This window comes from Nesoenas mayeri (genome assembly GCF_963082525.1).
Source record: "Nesoenas mayeri genome assembly, chromosome: 15".
Lineage (NCBI taxonomy): Eukaryota > Metazoa > Chordata > Aves > Columbiformes > Columbidae > Nesoenas > Nesoenas mayeri.
This window is the reverse complement of record NC_137559.1, coordinates 13,750,201-13,775,525: the sequence shown is the minus strand read 5'-3', so window position 1 is coordinate 13,775,525 and position 25,325 is coordinate 13,750,201. Positions and strand designations below refer to the sequence as shown.

Genomic DNA, 25,325 nt, shown 5'->3' with positions numbered 1-25,325 from the left:
TTAAATTAAAAATCTGGAGGGTCAGATTTGTCTAATCCGAGATTTGTCCAGTATGGAAAGCAGGGCATGCCGGATCTGCACAAAGGAGGAAAAAGTGGTGGGGTTTTTTCTGCTTATTGTTTATATATACCAGTTTGCAAGTTTTCACATGCACCTGTAAAATCTAAAAGAAAAAAAAAAGGGTTGACTGTAGTTTTATTCAATAAATTAACCATAATATGGTGTTTCCTGGGCAAGAAACTTTAGAATGTGTTTGACTTATGTTTAGAAGTTGTTATGAACATATGCTGGTTCTGGGATAATCCTGCCATTAAACTCCAGTAGTCCCCGCTGTCACCCCTGCCACCTTCTCATGATGCTCTCTGGTCTTTTGGATCATTTTTTCCTTACACAGATTTGAGTAGTTGTACACCTCTGAGATCATTAGTGGTGATGAATGTGATATATTGATCATCAAAAAAAACAAACCAAAAACCAAAAAAAACCCCACCAACCCACGAAAAACCAACCAACCAACCAACCACCCTCTGTAACTGGGAGTAACACACTCCTAATGTGGTTACCACTCTACTGGGATCCTCATAGATCAAGCAATTTGGGTTAAAATATTATAGAAAAGGCTTGCATCATTTGTATCAGATAATAAGATGGATATTTGCTTTCATTGTACTATTAGAAGTGCAGGTTTTCCAGCCAAGGCTGTGGACCAGCTGTAGAACTGAGTTTTGGGATCAGGCCTTGAAGGGTTTAGGCTTTTGCTTCTGGAAAGCTGCTAAAAATGTTATTCTGAAAACTGATGAAGTCTTTAATTTCTGACCAGGTCTGCAGGAAAGAACACCCCTGCAATCTCCTGCGTGTGCCTGTGTGCTTGCTCTGCACGATGCGTTATGAAACTTTCTGCTCCTTTCTGTGGCATTTCATCAGTCGGCCCATGTGCGAGTGTAGTAAAGCCGAGTTAAATTTCCATCAGTACACAGAGTATTACTGACGTGAGAGACGGGGCTGAAAGCGCTGTGGAAGAATTGTAGCCCCAAGAAAATTTCATCCAGTCCACCCTCATTAACTTTAAATGGCCTTGGCAACTCCGAGGTGTAATCTGGAAAGAAAGTCGGAAGGCAACAGCATTGTGGAAGGGAATTGGGATGTGGAGAGGATTCGTGGCTTGTGTTGGAGGGGGAGTAGGTGCAGAGCTGCGCATGTAACCTGGGCTCTGAAAAAACAAGCAAGCAAGCAACAAAATTATTTTTCACTGCTTACCTTCACCACAAGGCTGCAAAACAGCCACTGAGATTAGTATTGCTATGCTAGGGCTAAATTTGGCTGATATGTAAGTTATAGGTAATGTTCTTTGGGTAGTAAGTGAACTAGAAATCACTGTTCTTGCCCTCTACTGGAAAATAACTGAAATACTTTTGACATTATAAAACTTGTTTGATTGAAATAAAGTCTGATACTTAAGGTTTTAATGACTAAAGTAGCAAATGTCTTTAGTTCTACAGTGTTTTTGTAGTTTCTTCAAATTACTCATCAAGTACTAAGGCACCACTTAGTATGATGGAGTCAGAATGACAGGAGGAATATGTTGTTGCTTGTGTATATAAACATACAGGTATCTTGGGGTATGTAAAAGGATTCTCTCTGAGCATTGTATATACTATACATGTTATTGTTCATATTTTTAATATGCAGTAGTAGTTATATTATGTAATTAATAGAGTCCAGAAATTTGTTCTGAAACATTTTATTGCATGGCCTCCAAATGCTGTATGTAGCTGCACCTGGATATGTATAATGATGTGACTTGGAAGAGATGTAGAGTATCCTGCAGAGAACTGAACAGCCGTATGACCATTTAGAAGGCAGAACTTGGTTGAGGAACAGATTATTCCAGAGGTTCCTGTAGCTGTAGTCTTTACTTTTAATCTTGTATCTCATTCAGCTGGTGTCACTTACTCGTAACACTCAAAATAATTGGATACTGGTGAGTGTTGTTATGCAAGAGTGCAGTATTCTAATCCTGCCCGAGGAGCTGTCATGACCTCAGGTCACAGCGTTGGTTTGGGAGGTGTGTGCATTCTGTGATCTGCTTTGATGGAAATGATGTTTGTTATTCTCTTGGCTTATTCTATTCATGTAGTTTACCCAGCATGTTCAGCTGGTAACATGGATTAATTGGTTTAATCATTGCTGGTTTTAAATGTCCAGGTTTTTGTATCTTTCTGCAAAGATGTTACACCCACCACCCAAAAAAAGGCACTTCTTGTGCTGGTCTGCATGGCCAAAATTAGAAATACCAAGGGACAGGCAGAGACCTGTGTTGTCTCCTAGTGTAACAGCATTACTTGAACAATCTGTTTGGAATATGAAAAGAGGATGTTGTATCTATATGCTGGGCAGGAAAACCAAAAATGAAGTAATTATTTCTTGAGTTTAATGTCTTAATAAAAGTGTCAAGCTAGACAGCTGATGTGTAATACATTACCTGCAAACCCTGCATTAAATAAATGCAAAGTTTGCTTAAATTTAAAGCATTAGTGCATGTTTAATATTTCCAAATAGCCCATTGATGCTACAGCTCAGAGATAGAAATGTAAATCCTAAATATAGACTTAAATAGGCGAACATGTGATTTTGAGATAGTCTGCCTAATCATATTTTTTTTGAATTGGAATGCGATATAATTTTGGTTTGCTTTGCAGTTAGTAATTTATATTATTACAAATCTCAGTGAGATTCTAATCACTAGGGAATTTTTTTAAATGTCAATACAATCTCTGAATCTAACCTAAACTTTAGAGGTATAATTAGTTTAATACATTTCAATAACAGGCGACTAAGTCCATGATCAGATAACAAGTCTGCATCCCTGGCTCTGGTCCCTGCAGGGTTCAGCACCAGCCTCTCCTTTGGGGTCACAGCTCTGCCAGCACTGACAGTCACTGCACACCCTTCATCATCCTCAGAGCGGAGTTGGCTGTTTTTCAGGTGCAGGAGACACAAGAGCGTGTTGAAGCCAACCAGACTGATTTTTGCGCTAAAGCGACCACGAAGCGTTCACATGAATGTTTCTTCCAGCTGCACCACGAGGGTGACAGCTGCCCATGGGAGGGAACAAATTAGCGGTCAATAAAAAGGGGGGAATGGGACACATTGTTTAAATAATTTTAAACACAACTGGCTTTAATATTGATTAGCATTCGTTGGCCTGAGAAATCTGAGCAAAGTCTGCCAAACTGTGTGTTGTTGTGATTTACAGGATTTCCCAGTCTGTGGATTTTGGAGTACAGAAGTTGTGCAATGGCAAAGCACGTTAATGAGGAGGCCTTGGGGCAGTGTGCCCTCCCGAATTTTGATGAGAAGCTAAAATACGTGTTCCGAAGGTCTAGTGGTTGAATCTCATACCTTGCCAAGAAAGTAGTGGTAGTTTGAATAATAATACAAAGACATAATAATTTGTAGGAAGTTCCATTCAATGGAGATGTCCTACGGTTTGCTATAGCTTGGTAATGGAGTGACTGCTACACCTTCCTATGCAGTTATTTAAAGATATGGCTTACTTGTAATGATTTACCTACCCCATGATTTTCTTGTAGTACTCCAGGACATAGAAATTGGTCAACAGACCCTTTCAAAAGATGTACATTAAGCTCTTGGTGAGTATGGGGGCACGTACCAGTCTGTGTAGGGTCAGGGCTCTGGAAAACCAGGTGATGAGTGTAAAGATGGTTGACTTGTCTGATTTTTGTGGTGAAGGGAATAAATGAAACTGTTTTATGAGTATATAGCCAGCTGAATCAGATTCACTAACTAGACTTTTGCCCCACTTTGTCATCAAATACCCTGAGTCTTTCTGGAGATGCTGCTGAGTTTGAGTGTCTGGGCCCCATCATTCTGCGTTGGGCAGAGCTGAAGCCTGGCGGTAAATAAAAGTGCTCCTGGTTTCATAGAAACACGTTCCTCAGCTGCTGCTTGGGGAGAGGACAGAAGAGGTCTGTGTTAAAGGTGGTAAACTGTGAAAACATTTAAATAGTTTGGGCAATTATCTCCTCCTGGTGAGAGGGAAGGTGCAGCTGGTGTGGGCTTCCCAGCGCAGCGGGGGCGTTTGGCGGCTGCTCTGAAAGGAGCTGGAGAGCCCACAAAGGCTGCTGGCATCGCCGTGGAGCAGGCAGGACCCACTCGTGTCTCTTCTGCTTGTTTGATGAAGAAACTACAGTCATTTTTAGCATCATCTTCTCAAATTCTTCTGCTCGTCGTCTACCAATTGATATGAATGAGTTAACGAAAATACCTCTTATGCATCCATTTAATTTCCAAATGCGCACCGCTGTATGCACAAATATCGTTGCTTAGTTGAGCTCTCATTTTGATTTAGTAGTCTCATTTTCAAGTAATTATTTGAGTCCTTTCTTATGAGCAGACAATACTTTTCCGCAGATACTTATTTCTGTCAGAGCACCAAGTATCTTTATGTTATTTTAACGATTTTTTAAAAAATTTATGCTTAATTCTATGCTTTGTGTTGAATTTTGTTCATGAATACTCCATAAAAATCTGCTCTTTTTTGGGGATTTAAGTGAGGTTGTAAGAAAAACTATTTTTCATAAACAAACAAACAAACAAATGGAATATTTTAACTGATCACCACAAGCTATTTGATATTTTCATAGTAAGCAAGAAAATGTTAGTGTGTATTGTGTCTATGAATGACTGTATAATAATTAATTTAACTCCTTTATGAGATTGCTTGGACAAAATAAAAGGATCAAAGGAAAATGTGCTGTTTAAACTCCTGGAGAGGGATTAAGCCTCAGAGTGCAGGAGTCTTTCAGTGTATGTAATTTTATACATAGTGTATTTTACAGGTTTGGATTTTTATCAGACTATGATAGAAGTTAGAATTTTTTATCACTGAATTTTATTCCACTGTCAGATGACATGTTGTCATTTGATACGCTGAGATAAAATGAGGACAGTTTTGTCCTGTTTTATGGGTACGTATAACAACATGTTATCATCCATATATAGTAGTAAAACCACCTTTGGACCAGACTTATGGTCACATCACAGTATCACAGTATGTTTGGGATTAGAAGGGACCTCAAAAGATCATCTAGTCCAATCCCGCAGTGAAAGAGAAGAATAGAAACTAGTTCTGTATGGATGGTTTCAGGACATTTCATCAGGTGTGGTGTTGTAATGTGACTTGTGCTACATTATTCTACATATCACTGGGGATAAATAAATCTTCAGGGCGGGAAGATTTACAAGGAGATGCGTTATACTTGCGTATTCTAAGGCAGCACTCCTTATTTCAAAGGAAATATGTTATTTCTTTGAAAATTGATAGCTGTTAAATTGCAGCTTTTGTGAAAATGCCTTTTTATGGTACGGTCACTGTGCAAACAGTCTGAGGTGACAGATTATTGCTGGCTAAGCCACGGTATTGCGTGTAATGGCTAATTACTGCTGTAATTTAGTGAGTTAAACTCTTACTGACCCTCACCATTTGATTTGAAATCATGTTATTTTTAGTATTTGTTTACTAATTAGGATGGTTAAGAAAATGGTGAGCTGTGATTTGTGTCCAGTCACTTGTCACACTGTATTACTTCCACTCTATGCTTTTAAAAAATATTTTCTGAAAGACAGTACAGATTCAAATGACAGAGGATTTCATGTTTGTGTTTTCAAATGAGGGCGTATAGTTTAAAATCATGTAGAACTTTCATAATTAGTATTTTTATCAAGAACTAGTGGTTGTCCAAACATTTATTAATAATACATGATCCACAAATAGTGAAAGAAAATATCTGCTCCTACCCATGAGAGAGTTAATTTGTTTTGCACTAATCATTGATTTTTAATGGTGGCTCTGGCACTGAATGTTTGTCTGGCATTCTGTGCCAGCCCTGGGCACCAGAACTGGTGCAGGATGTGTTGGACATGGCTGAGCTGTCACCAGAAGTGGCTTTTGGAGATGATGTTGTAGGTGAAATTGTTTCTCATGGGATGCCCTGCGAGGCACCTGTGGGGAGCAGGGAGCTCAGCAGGTACCTGCACACCCAACCCTTCTGCGATGGTTTCCAACATCTCCCCGTCTTCTCCAGGCTTATGCTGAGGAACTTGCAGTGGAGGGGATCCTGCTCCTCTCCTCCACTCCTGTTATCCAAGGTCCTTTGCAGTAGCTCAGGAATTCTGAATTGGTTGCTAGCGAGTGTGCAGCCTGTGCCAGGCTGCCCTGTGAAAGGAAAGCTGAGTAGGGAAAAAAAGATGCACATTGTGCGTTGCTGACCCATTCCCTGCAAGCATGGCTTTGGTAACATTAAGCATAGTCGCTTGTTCTTTGTAAGTTTTGTAGTGGTACTTTAGTTCCTAGAACTTGCTCCTGTGCTGATCTTTAGCAACCAAGTTACTCCCATAGAATCAGGGAGGATCAGAACAGAGCTTTTCTCTACGTGAGCTTATTTCTGATTATTTCTCTGAGGTTTCTAATGAACTGACAGCTGCTTCCAATTGGAACAACAAATGTCTGTCCACTGAGAAGAATCACAGATCTCACCTGAACTTCCAGCCAGTCAGGTACCCATCCCATGAAGAGCTTCATGTGGGGCAGCAATTCTACTTCGTGTGGAATGGAGCGTGTCAAACGATAAGGCAGAATTTGTGCATTTCATTTTTCTTTTCTTTCCCATTTTTCAATACACGCTGTGCAGGGAGACTGCTGTATTTAGTAAAGATTTAAAAAATCAACACCTTTCTCCCTAAAATGAGCTGTATCTGCTTCTGAACACAGGACCATCCCCGTTTGCTCAGTAAATCTATCTTCCTCACACAAAAAGGGGGAGATTCAGTTCAGCTTCATTATTCATCTTCTTTTAATTAGCTATTAATGTAACATGAAATATCATCATCTGGCAAACTTGAAGTCACGTTGCTTTTCTATAGAGAATTATGATTCATGGAGAGGAGTGCCAGAACTGCCTGGTGAGAGCTGGGTGGTGGAATCTTCCTCGCTTCTTCCATGTTTCACCCATATTCTGGAGTTTTGGGGGAGTACATTGCCAAGAATCAGGTCACAGCTTTTCATTTTCCTTTTTGGTATTGCATCCTGTCACAGTAAGCCATGACTAGTTTGAGGATCAATCCTACAATCCTTATTTTAATAAAATGTTTAATCATAGTAAAATATTACACGTGCTGTGAATAGCAAGTTTATGATGGGAATGGTGAGGCTGCTACTTTCAAGCCTCGGTATTTTTCCAACTGGATTTTGGACACCAGGAGGTCCATGCGTTATTTCTAAAAGACCTGCAAAAAGAACAATTCTGTAGTCGGTGGACTTAAAATCGCCATTCTAGGATACGGCACTAGGGGACGCAAATGTGGGGTAATCAGGATACACTAGTTAAAGGCAAAGCACAATCCCTTGTGTCTATTACATTCAAGTCTAAACTGCAATTGCAACTTTCTTAACAAGCTTTGTTACCTAAGGTCCCTGACATGTAATGAAAGCTCATCTTTTATGTGTGGAACTGAAGGCCCTTAACAACTGGTAAGAAGAGGTGTTTTGTTTGTCAGCCATCCTACACAAAAGGCTTTTTCCCAAAGGAACCCAAAAGGTTGGCATCTAAATAAATCCCTTTGACACACAGTTCCATTAATGAAAATGAGCCAGTGCTCCCACTTTGCACTGGTAGATCATTTATTTCAGTTAACTGAGCACTTAAACAGTTTTCTGAGGACACCTGTGGTAGCACAAGTGAAAAAGGCATCGCCCAACTCTCACATCTGGGCAGATGTTCCTTCCTGCACCCACCTTTGGGGGCTGTTGAGCACCCTGAGCTCCCATTGAATTTAGATGTCAGGGTACTTACAATTGAATTGCATTATGGATACTTGAAGAAATCTATTAACTGTCGTAGACTACATTGAGATTACTGAAAAATCTTTAATGTTTCCTACCTAGGTTAGAAAAACTATGAAGTTTATTTTTATATTTTCATAGGGATCTATAAAAGTCATTGATTTGTATGGTGTTGTGCCTATCTAGGAAATAGCTATATGTGTAGTGTTGTGAAATGTAACTATTAAAAATTTCAGCCATTAAAAACATCAACTGAAATAATATGTTTTGTTACTTATTTGTATTCAGTACAAGGGTTATTATGTCTCTTCAAAGCATAAAGTTATTGTGCAGGTTAAGAAGATGGCTCCAGTCCTCTTCACGCTGCACTGAGCATTGTACAAACATGGTTTTTTATAGCTGGAAATGAGATACTCAATTTGCTATAGCAGTGCAGTGTTTACTGTATCTAGTGTGACTGTCAAATCTGCAATAATTTCTAGAAAAAATGTCTATGCCTTGTAAGGACCCAAACGTAGTATTTTGAACATTTCTTGAAGTTATGTTTTCCATCTGATATTTACTGTAAAGCAGAATCATGCTTCAAGATATTTTGCCTCCACTTAACTAAGGAAAAGTAACTTGGGCTAAGCGATTTTATAGAAGAAATAGTTTTACTGCACACATAAAATCTCAGTAATTTAAATATATGGTGCTAAAGTTTTTCTGCCCGGAATATTACTTGCTCATGGGAACAATGCTCAGTAAATCTCTTGACATGTGTTATTCTTGTAAGTAAATGCATCCTTAAACAGAATGCACCAAAGAAGATGCACATTTAAATTAAAGGTCTGGAACCACAGGAGTAGAATCAGAAAAAGTAGGTGCAACAGAGTCTTTTGTCTCCATATCTCTGTTACATTACCTTACCTGCCATCCGTCCCCAAATGCAATGTTAAATGCTCTTGTCCTTCTCTAGTTGGCACATTGATATTGTAAAGCTGTAGATTCTGCCCACAGCTGAATTCTTCTGATGTCCCTTCTCCTTTGGATGTCATAACTCTGAGTGCTGGAGACTTTGCAGCTGCTTTGGGACAAATGTATTTTGTTTGGTGATTTCAGCTGTGATTATTTGAAGGCTCTGCAACAAATACCAGCGAAATATCATCCATGGGTAGTGGACTTTGGGCTATGTTCATATCAGTAGGATTCATTCTAAGATATATAGTTCGCTGCCCTCTTGCCTTAAGCTGGGGTGATATGTAAATATTGATATAGATCATAGATATCAGAAATTGTGTAACTGAATTTGCTTCTGACCTGCTGCTCTTAAATGTACAATGGCAAAGGACATTCATTGCTAGACTGACGGGCTGACCCACTTTGAGAAAACCTGTAGTTTCTATTAGCATAACAGAAGAGCTGCTGTAGCTTTGCCCACAGGCCAAAGATGATGCCTAAAGAGGAGACTATAAAGGATAAATGGAATTTCCCTTGAGTACCTTCTCTTCTTCAAATCTGCTACTTGTATGTAAGAGCAGAGGAGCACACTATTTTGAAACATTCCTTCTAGAGGAATTTAAAAGCATCACACATGCTTTACCTGCTTCAGTGGGCGGGTTGGACTAGATGACCTCCAGAGGTCCCTCCCAACCCTGACCATTCTGTGATTCTGCTTTGGATAAGTTACCATGTTTTTGTGTTTTTTTTATTTATTTATTTATTTATTTATTTATTTATTTATTGCCTTCCAAGGCAGGTCAGTCAAGTTTCAACCTCTTGTTTATCACCCACAAAATGCATATTTCTTCTTGAAGAGATCAAGAGTTTTGAATCTCTCATTTTATCATCATCTTCCTCTACTACTTGAGTATACCCCACAAATCCCTGTTGCCATGGAAAGCTGCTGTGAATGGCTCCTTGAACTCTGTTTAACCTTTATCTTAAAAAATTTCCTTCCTGTCTGTCTGTCTGTCCTCTCCAGCTATGCCCCTTGCTATTGAGTCCAATGCTGCTGGAGCAGCCCAGGTACACAGGGCTGGCCAGTCCAGGAGTCCCAGGAAAAACACTGTTACAACCACACAGTCAGAAATTAAATTTACTTTTTATTTCTTTTATTTACTTAATATTTTATACTCACCATTTGGTGAAAGGGGGTGGAGGGGGAGGTTGTTTGTTGCCTTCATTTTTGCTTGTTAAGTGTAGATTTATGGAAATGACTTAGTTAATGGTTTTCTGGCTTCTCATCTCAACACAAGTGAGAAATATTTTAGCCTTCAGTTGGGACCAAATGTTTTCAGATAAGGAGATGATGTCTTAAGGCATTTTATTGATATTTAATATGCATATCTTTCTAGATACTGTATGGCATTTATGCACACATGCAATACATACTATAAGTAATCAGTTTCTTTGACTTGATTCAACTGCCTTTAAATGATAAATTGTTACTAATTCTGGATCTAATGCTGGGTTCCTGGCCATAGCATATTGAAATGTTGTTGTGGGTAAGTAAAGTTTTGATTCTGTTTCCAGGATTAATAGTTTGGATGGTGTTGGTTTTAAAGCTGTATGAAAATCCTTTTGCAAATATTGCTGTAAGCAGGTTGTCGTGCAGAATTTTCTTGTGCAATATTTGTACTATATGAGATAGAAAATTTGAACACAGAATCAGACTTGTCTTCAACAACTCTTAAGTCCTTGTTCTGAACCACTTTTCCTATGGGCTTGGGATATAAGCTACGTATCTAAATTACCCTGTGATATCACCTTTATAGTTAAATGATTAGTGTGTTAGATACCAAGTGGCTGGAATAAAAATTTATCATAACATCAATTCTTGAAAATTTCCATAAGCTACTCAAACAATGTAAATTTTGATTCCACGGCAGAGCAATGTAAGCACATGAAATTTTGCTTTGCTAAAATACTACCATTAAACTGAAAAAATATTAGCAAATAGACATGTTTTAGTTTAGTGGGTACCCAAAAACATGTCAACTAAATTGGATTCTAGCAGATTCTGCAGATGGTTCACAATAATTTGTGTGCATGTTTAAACTTACGAGTGGGGTAGAGCAAAATTGATTTTGATGACTGCTTAAAAAAAATAGGCAAGTGCTGTAAAAATCTGTTACTCTGACAAAATGTGGCTGTTGCACTTTTTAAAGACTGATGACGTAACCCTTTTGGGTAGTAAAGTTTAAAGTTTGCCTGTACCAAAACCTGCTAGAAAGGTCTCATTTTGAAACCAGACAGTTAAACCCCATATACAAGGTTGTTTTCAGTAAACATGGCAATTAACAGCAGGGTTGTTTTGAAGATATATCATTAGAACTAGCTGTCTGCTCCAAAAAGTAATATGACTCACTGTTAACTAAGTGCTTTGATTTTATATCCATTAAAATTCCCCCAATTGCCCATGAATCAAGAGAAGCTCATCTCTGATGGCCTTCTGGGAGCAGATGTGGTTCAGCTATATTAACTAATTGATTTGATAGATAATTCTCTATAGTCATAGACTGAAACTTGAGGAAGGTGAGAAATTCCACACAGCCCAGCACAGTGCTTTGGTAGTAAAATATGTAGTATCTCAACACTGGTGTGAAACAATGTGAACACTGGCAAATAATGGGCCAGTGCAAATGTAAGAGAGTGGGACAGTGGGGATAGGTATTCTGTATACCAACAGTTTTATTTATTTGTTAGAGACCTATCAGCTGGCTAATTTGGGTGGTATCCTTCATTCATCCCATGTCTTTGTGGTATTATATTTCTAGAGGTAAATTATGTGGGCTCCAATTAAGCCTTTGAAAGCATTTTCACTTGCCTGTCCTGGTTGAATGGGAGCTCAGACCGATACACCACAATTTCCAACACTGAACAACCCATGAATGGAAACCCAGAGAGCGTGTTCCAGCCCAGCAAATGGTTCATGAGCTCTCTGCAAAACTACTTGTCTTCCATAATTATGTTTTTTCACTCAGATGGCATGTTGAGTTATTTTAATTCATTAGACATGACAGTCTATTATTTGAAGAATGTAAAAGATCAAAAACGAGTGGACTCCACAATGATCTGTAGAAACCCTGTTCTTATTCCTTTGTGTTTGTTTATTTGCTATTCTGGTATAGAAGAAATAGGGACCAACTTCAACTCTTATAGGGTCAGATAAGTCAAACAGGTAGTATAAAATTAAATGGATACATTAAAGAAAAAACAAACCAAACCCTACCCGTTCTTTAGCAAAATTCTTAAGATGAAACCATGACCTGAAAATACAGAAGCCTCTGCAAAATGAATCCTTGCGGACTCCCTCTGGAAACGGGAAAGAACATGCTTGATTAAGCCGGTGCTAACCTTTCAAATTCGTGTTTCTCTGATATTTATTCCTTGAAATAATAAAAGGGGACATGTCAGATGTCGGAAAGCCATAATGTACTCCCCTGTCTGCTGCTGCCCTTTTCTAACTTGAGTATTCCTCTCCCAGAGCAAACTTTTAAAATAAAAAGTAAGGCCTTGGTTTGTCCTTTTTGTTGACCTTTATATATTTCTTGGCTCTGCATTTGCACCAGTTAAAGGAAGTAGAAAGAAACTTTCTATCATTTTTCTAGCTCTGCTGGAAGGCCTTAGTCTTCTCCATGACAAATGGTGAGACACATTCACGGGTCTATGTGGGGTTCGGCAGAGAACCCTGCAGGTGGGGGTCAGGTATGTTTTTGCCATGTGGGAGGCAGGAGAGGACAAGTCCTTGGGTAACAAGTCTTTTCTGCTGTTGGTAATAATTACTAAATTATTTCCACCCTCACACGTTGCTCGGCTTTGCCTGAAAGTACATAATTTTGTATAATTTCCCCCCAAATTGCTCCCATGGTGTTAACGGGGGTGTTTTTTTCCCTGGGCGCCTCAGTGAGATGTTTGTGTTGGGAATTGCATGTTATACACTGTTAATGAATAGAGGCAGGAATTTAAGAACTCAAGAGTTTAGAAACGTGCAGGGTGTCTTGGGAGGCAAGGTTTTCCTTTCAGCTCCTCCGCTTCAGCGTTTGCATTTACGGGAAGCTTTTCGTGGGGCTGTACAGTACCGCAAAGCAAGACTGTATGGCTGAAACCAAATTATTAATGACAGCTGAGTACAACTCACTTCACATTTACCTGGGGAGCATTACATTATTTCAAGTAATCCAAGAAAAATGGTACTAAGTTAAGACACTGAAAGATCCATTATTTACCTACTTTGAGATTGGTACAAATCATTTCCTTCTGTATATTTTTGATGTGATGCAAAAGCAGTCAGCTTAAATTCATGACTAATTCCTAACTTTCAGTTTTTCCTGTCTTCATAAAAATGCTAAATAACCACTATAATTCATTAAACAGGAATCAGCTTGCACTGTGTATATAGACCTAGCACCACTTGCCTTAAATCTGTTATAAAAATGGAATATTGAATTTACAGTGGTGTAAAATAGGAGAAGAATCACTTTTGCTGTGCCTCTGTGGAAGATAAAAAGTGAGTAAGAATTAAGTAATTAAGATAAGTTTGAAGTCCTACTTGCAGTCCTGTCATTATAATTTTGTGTCTAGCTGAATATAATCATCCTTTGGATTGCTTTCTAAACCGTATTTCAGATTGGTTTTTGCTCCCTGTCATAATACTGTCTTACCAGCAAAACAACCGTCCTCGACAAGTCTGCCAAGTGGAAAATTGATTTGGTCTTATGTTGACCCCTGTTTTGTTCTGGTTTGGCTTTTCATTTTCATGTAGCAAAATATGTACTAGTTTATAATGGATAACAAACATTCTCTAACTAATCAACTGCTGCAGGTTTTTCCTGAGTAGGAGTAAAGTCCTGGCAGAACTTCCCTCAGCAGCTGCTGATCCCGTGGAAAAACTGGAACTGGGAAAACAAGATGTCATGGAAATAGCTGAGGAGGATGTTTGGAGGGAAATATTCTTGTAATTTTTTGGAACTGAGGAAGTGAAATGTGCAACTCTGACAATAGTGATGGATTTATAGACGCAGTACACTAATTATAAAGCAACTTGCTCTAATGTATTAATCTATGAAATGACAGCAGCAGGGAGAGCTGCTGTTTTGTGCATGAGCATGGGAACTCTGAAGTGCCCTTCTCTGGTAATGACAGAATTCTATATTTAATACAAAATTGAACAATAATGGTAAGCAAGAAGCAGTCAAAGGATTGCTTTCTTCTGGTGGGAATCGTACGGGGAGATGTTTTGCTATAACCTGTATGTTCATGTGCAAAACAGAAGGAAACAAAACCTCTTCATTTGTTCTTTTCCTTCTCTTTTCATGGCTGTTTTTCTTTATGTGGCTGTGGTAGAACCCAGCTAAGAAGCTAGAACAGAAAAATCAAAGAAAGCATTGCTTAATCATTTCCACAACTACTTCTAACTAATTTTTTGCTCTTGTCAGTGTAACATCCTTGGGATTTTCATGCTTTGAGATTTGTGTGTGGAATTCCTTTGGATAAAAGTTTATTGTATGGGATAGGGGGTGCAGCTTCCCTTCATCCTCCACCAATAGTCTCACTAGTGGGGCTGCTGAAGAAAGAAAATAAACATATTTCTGATGTAAAGATGTATTACATCTATTCCTACTTCAGCAATGACTTAGACGGATGTCTTGATAGATGGCAAGATGACAGTTAAATGAAAATAACTGAATAAATTTGGATTTATTTTTTTTTTACAAATATCAATTTAGTTTGCTTTTGAATACAGAAAAGTACAACTTAAACGCTATGTGTGTAGCAAAATACTAGGTCTGTATAAAGCAGAGGAATAATGATGCTTTTTGAGACAAATGTGGAGCTTTAAAAACCCCAAAATGAACAGTTCTGTAGATGTTTAAGGATACAATAGTTGAGTCTCTTATAGTTTTATTTAGTTATTTGCTATTTTTTCAATAAACATTTTATTTCCCCCCTAAACTTAATAGATAATATGTCCTTGAATATTCTCCTTGTAGGCATTTAGATATCTGCTGAACTTCCTAAGGCTACGATATCCTTTTAATCTTCCATCTGTTTCAAATTCATCGCAAACACATACAGTCAGGTCTTCACCTCTATAAAAACATCACGTGCAGTCAGTGGAGCTACATGAATTTCTTCAGCTGAGAAGTTATATGGTGTTTTCACCATATAATTACATTTTTTTTTCCACCATTCTGATCACAAATTCATTAGAATTACCTGATTTTTGACTCAAGTTGACATTCACAATTATGTGGAAAGGATTCATGCATTATGGGTGGGAACTGTACAAAAATGTTGTATCAAAACTCCTTTTGTACGCTCCTTTTCTAAGGAAATGTTTAGAAAAGGCAGGTTGGTATTTTTAGTGCTCTCCTTGTGTTGTCAGGCTCCTGCAATACGCCACAGGCCATTGTGCACAAGACCTTTGTTCATGGCCAGGACAGATGCCAAGGGCTGTGCTGGATTAAAAATGCGATGGAGGGGTTGGGTGGCAGCTGGAAATGCCCACGTGCCTTGGTCTCTGCCCTCAAACGCTTCATCTGCAGGGACCTTCTGTGGGAAATTCCTTCTGGTGTACAAAGGACCCAGGTTACGGATTGTTTGAAGGAATTATTCCACTGCATTAGTAGCCATGTATCCCATGGAAATGCGATAGAGTAGAAGGATGTGCTGGAAAGAATCTATTTAATTTATTGCGAATGACTTATTTTTACTGTTAGCTAGCATAATCACAAGTGGAAAAAAAACAACAAACCAACATAAAAGCTGGAGAAGAAAACAAAAGTGATTGATTTTTGCATTCCCATATTTTTTAACAATCAGTTAGGAAGTTACAGCGAACTTGGATTCATGGTGTTGTCTCCATATATCTAATTTACTTTTTAATAGTGAATCAGTAATGAAACCATTAGATGCTGACTTTGAGCAGATTTTCTGTGTGCTGGGTTTCTGTAGCTGTGTCTTCAGATGAAAAGCTTGTTTCTTTGTTTATTTTTAAGTGTACACATCAGGTCACCAGAAAATAGCTCCTAGATGCATTCGGCAATCAATCTTAATTCAATTCTTCTCCCAAATATGTTTTAGAACATCTGTAATTAACCCCAAACCACTGCAGATCTGGCACTGGCATTCAAAAAACTATCTTGGAGGTACCAAAAAAGCCGTGGCCAATAGTTTCATTGCCACCAGTCGTGTGTATTTTGTGCCTTCAATATTAGTCTTTGTGGTCTGACGCAAGTCGTAAGACTTTTATTGCTGTCAAGCTATATAAAACCCTTTCTTAACACTTGGGAAGTAATAGCACCCCTCATCTTCTATTAAAAAAATATGTAGATACTCAATTTGCTCTGCATAGATTTCCGTAGATAGAATACAGAACTTGTAGAGCTGATTTACCTTTCTTGCTGATAATTGTATGTTTAACATCACCTTGCCATGAAACCCAAGTCAATTAATCTGTTTCTGTTCCCTGCAAGTGTGAAATAGGATACCAGTTTGCAACCATATTCATAAAACTCTTCACATTAAAATCACCTTGTGTATTTTTCCTGTAAAGGCTGCATAAGAAATCTTGAATGGATAATATCTTATTTTTAAATTCTAAACTCTTTTTTTCCATCAGGATTTTGTGCTTTCTGTGTCTGAAAATGATGCACATCAGCTGCCACTACTGAAGTAAAATAAAAACAAAGAATTATATAGCTTCTTCTGTGTTGTTAATAATTATGATGTATATAAACCTAAAATGCAAAATTCAAAAATGAATTTAAATCTTACAGCAACTTGGTAAAACTAGACCAATGAAAATTTTCATAAATTTAGTGCCAACAAAATATGTTATTGTGTTGCCTATTTCTGATGTTATTAAAATAAGAGGCACCCATCCTTATGCTGTATAAAATGTTATGATTACTGTAGAAGCCTAAAACAAATATTAGAAACAGGCTCCCTTGCAAACTGACAGCACAGCTGTGTCAGGCAGCCATTGCTTGAATTTACCTCCACTAAGTCCTTTCCTGAGGACACAGGCACCTTGCTGCTCGTCCCTGGAGCCCCATCCTCTTCATCCTACACTGGGCAGCAAAGGGTTGTCTGCTCCCCATGGAGCGTGATCAGCACAGAGCCCATGATAAATCTGCTTGTGCGGACTTTGGCAGCTTCTACCAAGTCCGGTGAACCTGTGGGATTGAAGATCCCTCTGACATGAGGGCTGGAAGAACCCGCTGCTTCACGTACATACAGCATGTGCACTGCAGTTTATTTCCATTGTGACTAAAACTTGGTATGAATTTACCGGGTCACATTCCTAACGGGTTTGGTGAATCTAAAGCTACCTGCTGGAGATGTTTGACAGTGGTGGCTATCTCTGGGAAGTTTTGTCAGTACCTACTGATATGAGCTCTTCAAGTGATCAAGCACTCAGAAATTTCCTATGTAAATATCTGTTTGTGACTTTTCGGCAAATATTTTAATTAACTTACTTATGATTGATGTTGCTTATTAACAATATAAATATGATAATGCACAGGAAGTTATTTGAATGCAACGAAGGTCTGGTAGCCTTGGTGGATCAAACTGAGAAGAAGATTTAGAGATTCTTTTCCCTCCAGGCTTGTACAATATTAGTAATCTTTCAATGTGTTTGGTATTCTAGGATGTGATGTCCACGTTCTTCCAGTTTGGGGCTTCCATCCAGCAAGAAGCCATCGTCATGCTGAAGATCATGCAGGATTATGACTGGCACGTGTTCTCTCTGGTGACCACCACCTTCCCTGGATACCGGGACTTCATCAACATCATTAAGACCACAGTGGAAAATAGTTTTGTGGGCTGGGACATGCAGAATGTCATCATACTCGATACCGCCTTTGGAGATGCCAAGACCCAAATTCAGCTGAAGAAAATCCATTCATCCGTCATCCTGCTCTATTGTTCCAAGGATGAAGCTGTCTACATACTGGATGAGGCTCGTTCCCTGGGCCTCACTGGCTACGATTTCTTTTGGATAGTTCCCAGCCTGGTTAGTGGCAACACAGAAATCACTCCCAAGGAGTTCCCTTCAGGACTCATTTCAGCATCTTACGATGAATGGGACTACAGTTTAGAAGCTCGGGTACGAGACGGCCTTGGCATTATTGCCACTGCTGCCTCAGCCATGCTGGAAAAATATTCCTTCATTCCTGAAGCAAAAACCAGCTGCTACGGGCAACTGGAGAAAAATGACCGGCCGTCTCACACCTTGCACAAGTAAGGCTTATTGCTATGAGGGTCTTTTCCTACATAACCATGGTAATTTCCCATTCTATCGGCATTAGATATTTCTTGAAGGAGAATATTGCTTTTTGTTAATCCCTTTATGCACTTTTTAAGGAATGATTTTCAGACGTTCCAAAGGAACGTGCAAATAGATTTGCTGCGCTGATAACTGCGCACATAGAATTGATGTTTTGTGCTGTGGAGAACAAATACTGCTCTGGATCTGATGTGGACAGTGACAGATGTTGGTCTTAGAGGGTATGAAGCTGAGTGAATAAAATTGTGCTGTTGTGTACCTCAACTGTGAGGCAAAATTGCCAACATGCTCTGGAGGCTGTGCCTGAATCTCTTGCATCAGCAGGAACCTGGTAATGTTTTAGAAAACAAGAGATGTGCTGCGTTAAACAGGTGTCCCTGGAAATTATAGAAGTATTAGATTAGTTAGGCAGCTTTTATCATCTAATGATTGAAATCTATCACTTCTGCTTGAGAGGATTTTCTTTTTGTCACCTGTCTTAGAATAACTGTAAAAATTAATCTGGATTAATCTAAGTTGACATGGATGTTTTCTCAAAATAGTTTGTCATATGGGAACTGCCAAGGTTTAAATCTGGATTCTTTGCTCTTTTTTTGCCTTTTAATTATCCCTTTCAGATGTGGTATTCCTGATTACTTCTATACAAAATGCTGCATCATATGTGTCACACAGTAATATATTTCTTAATCTGTTTTTTGAGAGCGAGTAAAGGGAATCTTGCATGTATTTTAATAGCTCTTTACAATATCTCATTTGGAAGCTACTAAGCAGTATTTATGAAATTTGTTCTGACCAAATAACACAGATGAAGTACTTTCTACAGAAAAGCAGCATGGAATTGGCACAAGAAGGAAAGTCAGTGCTCATTTTATATAAGAGATTGTGGAACAATTTTTATGTTCTGAGATGTAGGTGCGTATTATATTTAGATTAGGGGTGGATTGCCATATGATGTCCTGGAACAGTTGTTTTCCATGAAAATGGCATCTTTGTGCACAGTGTTCTTCAGAAGCTCCCTTAAAAGCCAAATAATCCCAGTGTGTGATCCTCATGTGGGTTGTCTTGATGCATTTGCCAACACCACCAAATAAAAGCGAAAGCTGGTGGCATCCCTTTAACCAAATTCTGTGCCCTACCAGTGGGATCTGCACAAAGAAAGAAGTTCACTATTAATATTCAAACACCATTTTTGGTGAAATTAAATTGTATTCTGTTGTCAGAAGTGTTGCTGTTTAAAATACTGTGGTTCAGTTGGACGGGCAACAAAAACTTAAACCTGTTTTGAAAAGGACCCCTTTGTTTTGGTGATACGCTGGTGTACACTTGCATTAGGTATTCAGGGTTCAGCACAAATTGTCTTTCTTCACAAATCTTTTATTTTCTCAGTAAATCTGTACAACTAGAAGGATAGGGCTTGTGTGTGGTAGGGCAGTGAGATTAGAGTTCACCGGGATGTTCTGCAATGTGCAGTGCTTGGTGCATATGGAAATTATCAATAGCAGAAGTTGTAATGTGGTTAATAAAGTCACCTCCCAATGCAAAACACTGAGCGATGAAGTTAGAATATATTTTCTGTATCAGAGATTCATGGAGCTCCTCCACCACCAGAAGCAACAGCAGCAGCTGGTTTGAATTTAGAAATGTTAGAATTACACTAAAATGAGTAAACTTTAAATAGTCCTTCTTATGTAATAACTCCCCAAGACTATTCTTGTCACATATAATCTGCAAGAAAAGCAAGTATATAGCAGCATTTAGCAGTGCTAAGTAATCTCTGGGAGCTGACCAGTCTCTCCATGCCAAGGTGAATTACATAAATTCATTGTACTTTCTTATCCTCGGCACTAAATTGTAGGTTTCTCCCTCACATGGCAAATCAATGCCTAAATTGGAGGTTTGTTCTGAAATGCAGTCTTTGCAGTTTCAGGTCACAGATGTGTATTTTAAACTGTGCGATAAATGTATATGATGCTGTATTAAGGAGCTAACTTGACCCCAAAGGGTTTTGGAGCATCCTGATGATGAAGAGGCCTCAAGGAGCTGTAAAGACCTGATGGACCAGGGATCTGTGGTACCATGTCCCCTGTTTGCGCTGGAAATCCCCGCTGGGGAATAGGGACGCTGTTTGTGAGCCGAGGAGCAGGGGAGAGGCTCTGGGAGGTGATGTTTGAGCAAAACCAAGCTCCAGAATGGAGCAAAGAAGGAGGATTTTTAGACTCCATCTATTACAGTGACAGTCTAATTCAGCTTTAAACCCAATATAGTGTTCTAAGGCGATGCCATAATAGCTAATTTGCTTGTAAATGGAGGTTGCTAATGCTTTATGTATGACTTCCCATCTAGATAATGATTTTCATCTCCATTTATTAAGAAATTCTATGTAAAGAAAGCCATGAAGTGAAAGCTCCTCCTCTCTCTTTCTCAAATTCTTTGTGTATTAAATTGGTTTGAAGATATATATGTTTTGAAGCGCACAATTTATCCATCCCCTGTCATTGCAATTTTGAGATGCTTTTATTGGCTTTATAGACCCAGAAAAAATCAGGTTTGCTTTAGTGTTTGGAATGATTTGATCAGTGTTCATTTCTGATACACATGGGAAAACTAGTTTTTCCCTGTGAATAAAGGATTTAAAATACAGGGATCCTTGTCGACACATTAAAAACACACACACACAAACATATATACATATATATGTATTGATTCATATAATATTTTCTCATCTGTGTAAGACCTAGATTCTCCCAAGACAAAAATACTGGCACTAGCACAGCAGGATAGATAGAATTAGCAGCTCATTAATGCAATGTCAGTTGAACAAACGCTTGCTCACTCTCAAAAAAAGAAAACATGTAAGCAAACAAACAGCAAAACAAAATCACCCTGCCAGTCGTCATGGAAAATGCTGCTGCTTTGTGAATAGAAATGCTCCTGCTTTGTCTAGAAAAGTCTTCATGATGTGCGTAAAAGTCATAACCCCAGCAAATAAATTTCACATTTCCAACCACTCTGATCTGTGCAGGGAGGGATGGGGAGGACAAAGCTGTTGCTCTGTTGTCGTTATCCTGAAAAGCAAAAAGATGTGTCTATCTGTAGGTGGTCAGGTGTTTACCATGCAGTCTTGACATTTATTTAGATATATTGAGTTTCCAGATACAACCAAATAATAGGCAGGGTTTAGAGACTTGTTTACTTTGATAGCAGGGCTAGAAAGCTGCCCAGGCCCTTCCCATGCACCGGCAGGACCTGGACTCGATGATCCTTGTGGGTCCTTCCAACTCTGGACATCTGATGATTCTATAGTTTCCTTTATGCCCCACCACCCAGCCAGGGAGCAGAAGCAATGTGATGGCCAAAGGGCCGGCTACACATTTATTAGCTGACCCTGATTCATCAAGTTTAATATTTTGATTCAGATTTTAGTACTGACAGATAAATTTTCTTCTTTTTCTTACGGGCAAAATTAGGTATTAAATGGACGCAACGGTTTGATGAATAATCCAGCAAATCTGTTTAATCTTTTCCTGCACACAGATCAGCAGCCAATTTACAGAGGATTTGTTCATTTGAGTTCTGTCAAAAGACTTGGGAAAGATAAATATCATCTGCTTTGTTGTATGATTGAAGATGTATCATTATTCAACTAATTATATATGAAGCAAAATGCTTTTTCACTAGTAACATACTCACTGTGCAGAAAACCAAATGCTATTTACATTCACCTAAGGCTCTCCAGGATACTTTGTTTGTCTTTCCCATTTTGAGATCCCACTGCAGCTCCATTGGAGCCCCGATGCGCTCCCAGGGGTGCATCACATCCCGGGTGACGATCCGTGATGGTAACCCAGGTTTCAATAGTCTCACGTGTTTTGGAGGGAGACAACTTGTCTGGAAGCATTTTTACTTTAGTGCTTCATTTTTGGTAACTTTAAAGCTTGAAGTTTCAGTTTTTGCATGCCGCTGGATTTGCTTAATTTTCTCCTTCACTACTGCAAGTGCTGCTCTGCAGACACCAACTCCAAGCTGGCTGATGCACCCAAATGGCCAAAGGCATGAAGAAAGCAGCAGATTTCCAGGGTTGACAGTGTATTTAGGCACAGTATGTTTAGGCAAGCATGTCTGAATGAGGACCAGGCTGCCAGTCCTAGATGTGGTATTAAAACTAATTTAAGACATTCTGAATTGCAAGGAATTATTATTATTGTCAACATGAAAAAATGAATGAGAAAAGATACTGAAGGCAAGGAAAAAAGTCAGTGGCAGGATCTCACTTAGCTTCATTAATTTGTGTAGTGATGCTTTCTGTTCAGGAGGCCCAGAAGAGCTTTGTAGCAGTTGGATTGGTACACGGGGACACACAAAGTCTGACTGAGTGCCAAGGAGCAGATTTTAAACATTACCAACTAGATATTTGCACTTCAAGAATTCATGTGCTGTAATTGCCCTCTATTGTGGTATGAGGGCATTTTCCACATAATTGCATTAAACAGCAGGAACTGAATTGATGAAATTGTTGACATGTTCCTCTGAAAATAAAACTTCACAAAAGAGGGATTGTGGGGGAAAACACTCCACCCAAGAGATTCTGACGTGGTGCTGGTTTACTGAGGAGGTGAGTCAAGAAATTGTAGATAATCTGTATGAAAATTTTTCCCAGGTTAGGTCTGTTTAGAAAGCAGAAGGTACCAAACAGTTACCAGATTGGGGACTTTCAGAACATTTTCCCCTTTTTAGTGATAATATAAAAAAAAAATCAAACTGAGAGCAAGCATGGTGTCTGTTCTGGAGTTGGGCAGAGTCGGCCTTGGGGGCTGAAAGCAGGCCTGGAAATTCAAAATATAGGTGAAGGTTCTTGGAGCTGTGCAGACAGCAGCCGTGTGCGGGAAGCCAGGCGGCCTCATGGGGAAGAGTTTGGGACGTTTCTGAGGCGGTGGAGCAAAATGGAACCGTATCAGTGCTTTTTACGAAATACTATTGCTAATAATAACAACGTTAAGACACTAAACCTTCTCATGTTTCATGAGTTACACTAGTCTGTGGCACCCTCCCAGGCAGCTGGGCCCTTTCTGATTTTGCTCCCTCCCCTTGCCCCCCTTTCCGAAGGGCTCCCCAAGTGTTTTGCCTTTCGTCTGGCAGAATTGGGGCAAAGTGACTTTTCCAGACCTAGCGGCAACTAATGCTTTAAGGAGCAGTTGGCAGGAGGTACAAGTAGCTGGCATGCCCTTCCTTTTTCACAGTCGCTGAGCATATTGTTCCCAAAATTTTATTCCTCTATGCTGGCTCAAGGCCTAGGAAGATACAGCTCCAAAGGAGGGAGGAGGAGGAGGCTCAGAGAGGAAGAAGAGGAGCTTTTACATCACTGTGAAGGATTTGAATTTAGAAAAAGAAATCCTACATAGCCTAAGATATTGTCTTTAAAAATAGGGTAACAGTCTGACAAATGTATTGCTACCTTGTTTAATAGTGTATTTCAGACCTATTTCTATATGTCCCTCAGATCACACATTATATATTCTACATTCAGCATTGCTTGATTTAATTTTATCAGTGTTTTTAGGAAATCTGTTTCTTAATGATAAATAATTTTTCTTGGGGTTTGTATTGATAATTATCCTTCAGATTTCACGTTAGTACCATAGCAAGGAATTTAGCTGTTCAGAGCCTCAAGATAAAGAAGAACAAAATTTGGACTCACTCCTGCTGTTTTAGGTGTGATGCTGGGTGAATGCCAACCCCAGACAGGCTGGCTGTCTAGATTATTAAAATGGTTGGTTCATACTGTTGGGAGGAAAGAGAAACATCACCAGATGACACACTGGTTGTGAGGCATCTCATCTGCTTTAAATCCCAGTTTGGAAATTCCTTGTTTGGGCGAGTTGGGGGAGAGTTCCTTTTATGAAACCTGTATTTCCCTGAGTCTCTGCTGTTCCTCTTCATTGCCTGCGGTTGTCGCAGGTTTGAAACTCTGCCCCATGGTGAAGAAGGCACTAAATAAAACATGAGAGTCCCCAGTGATGGCACCCGAGGAATTTATCAAGTTTGATTATCTGATCTGGCTGGCAGTGAAGATGGGTCTGAAGTCATGGCAGCAAGGAATCCCATGGGCTTTCTGCTCCCTGCAGCTATTGGGCTCCAGGCTTTATTGTACAGGTCTGGTAACTTGGTTCTCGTCTTTAGCGGTAGCTTAGGAGCGGTGTGTTCTCGTCAATACCCCTGCTGTACCCATTATGTTTTTCCCAGCCAGTGATGGGTTTGGGAGCTGGATACTGGGTGGATTTCATGCTAATTATAAACCAGCCTGTTATTGCAGAGCTGGCTCTGTCCCCGAGCCTGATGAGTCCTGAATTTCTCTTTTAAAAAGTCTGAATCTCTATCAAATTATCATTATAAAATAATGTGCCTGTGGTGCTTTGCTGGACTGGAGCTCAGAGCAGTTTCTCCCACAATCACCCTCCCACCCACCAGAGTGAAGGTTTTAAAGGTACCACTGGGAATTCAACATGTCTCCCCCCTCACTACTCTAGCAATGCATTTATTGGTGGATGCTATAGTGTTGTGAAAAGAGGTTAATGGAGAAGAAAGTTTCAGCCTTGGCAGGGGAGAAACCAAAGGATTCTTTCTGTAGGAAAAGCAGCTGTTGTTACTAATTGTGCTCAGTTACTTGGTCCTAGCACAGACAGGTTCACATTTGTATTTCAGTGGATAGACTGAAAAAAGAAACAAACCAACAAACAAAAACAACCAACCAACCCAAAAAAACAAAGATAGAAAAATGGAGAAAACATCAAAACAGTTTGGAAGGGAGAAGTGGGGAGATTTTGTACTGTATTAGTTTTGGTGAGAGTATTTTTTTTGTCATATGTATAATAATTATCACAACTACATTGCATGCGTTTATTTTTAAGGGATCAATTAATTAAGAAGTTTTAATTTATTACATTGCTCCAAGGACTTCCTGGGTATGTGTATATCCATGCACACTATTGCTAGCTTTTAAGATCCAGGTCTTTTCTAGATGGCCTCAATTCTTACACATTTGTGAAAGTATTTTCGTACATATGACATCTTTTTAATGCTATGAACCTTGCACCTTTCTGGAAGAATGTTTCAGTTTTATTTAAGCGTAAGTAGCCCTGTGTGGCCTCAGCAGGCACCGAGTGCTGCCACCTCAATGCGAAGACGCGT

General features: G+C 39.2%; 1 protein-coding gene across 1 annotated transcript in view; it reads left to right on the top strand.

Moving 5' to 3' along the window:
• Positions 1–25,325, top strand: part of GRIN2A (glutamate ionotropic receptor NMDA type subunit 2A) — a gene marked incomplete at both ends in the record, with an annotated part of 163,310 nt that overhangs the window by 75,127 nt on the left and 62,858 nt on the right. Inside the window, one exon of the mRNA XM_080353752.1 lies at positions 17,502–18,094. Coding sequence (XP_080209878.1) covers positions 17,502–18,094 — 593 coding nt within the window. The remainder of the gene's footprint in view (positions 1–17,501; positions 18,095–25,325) is intronic.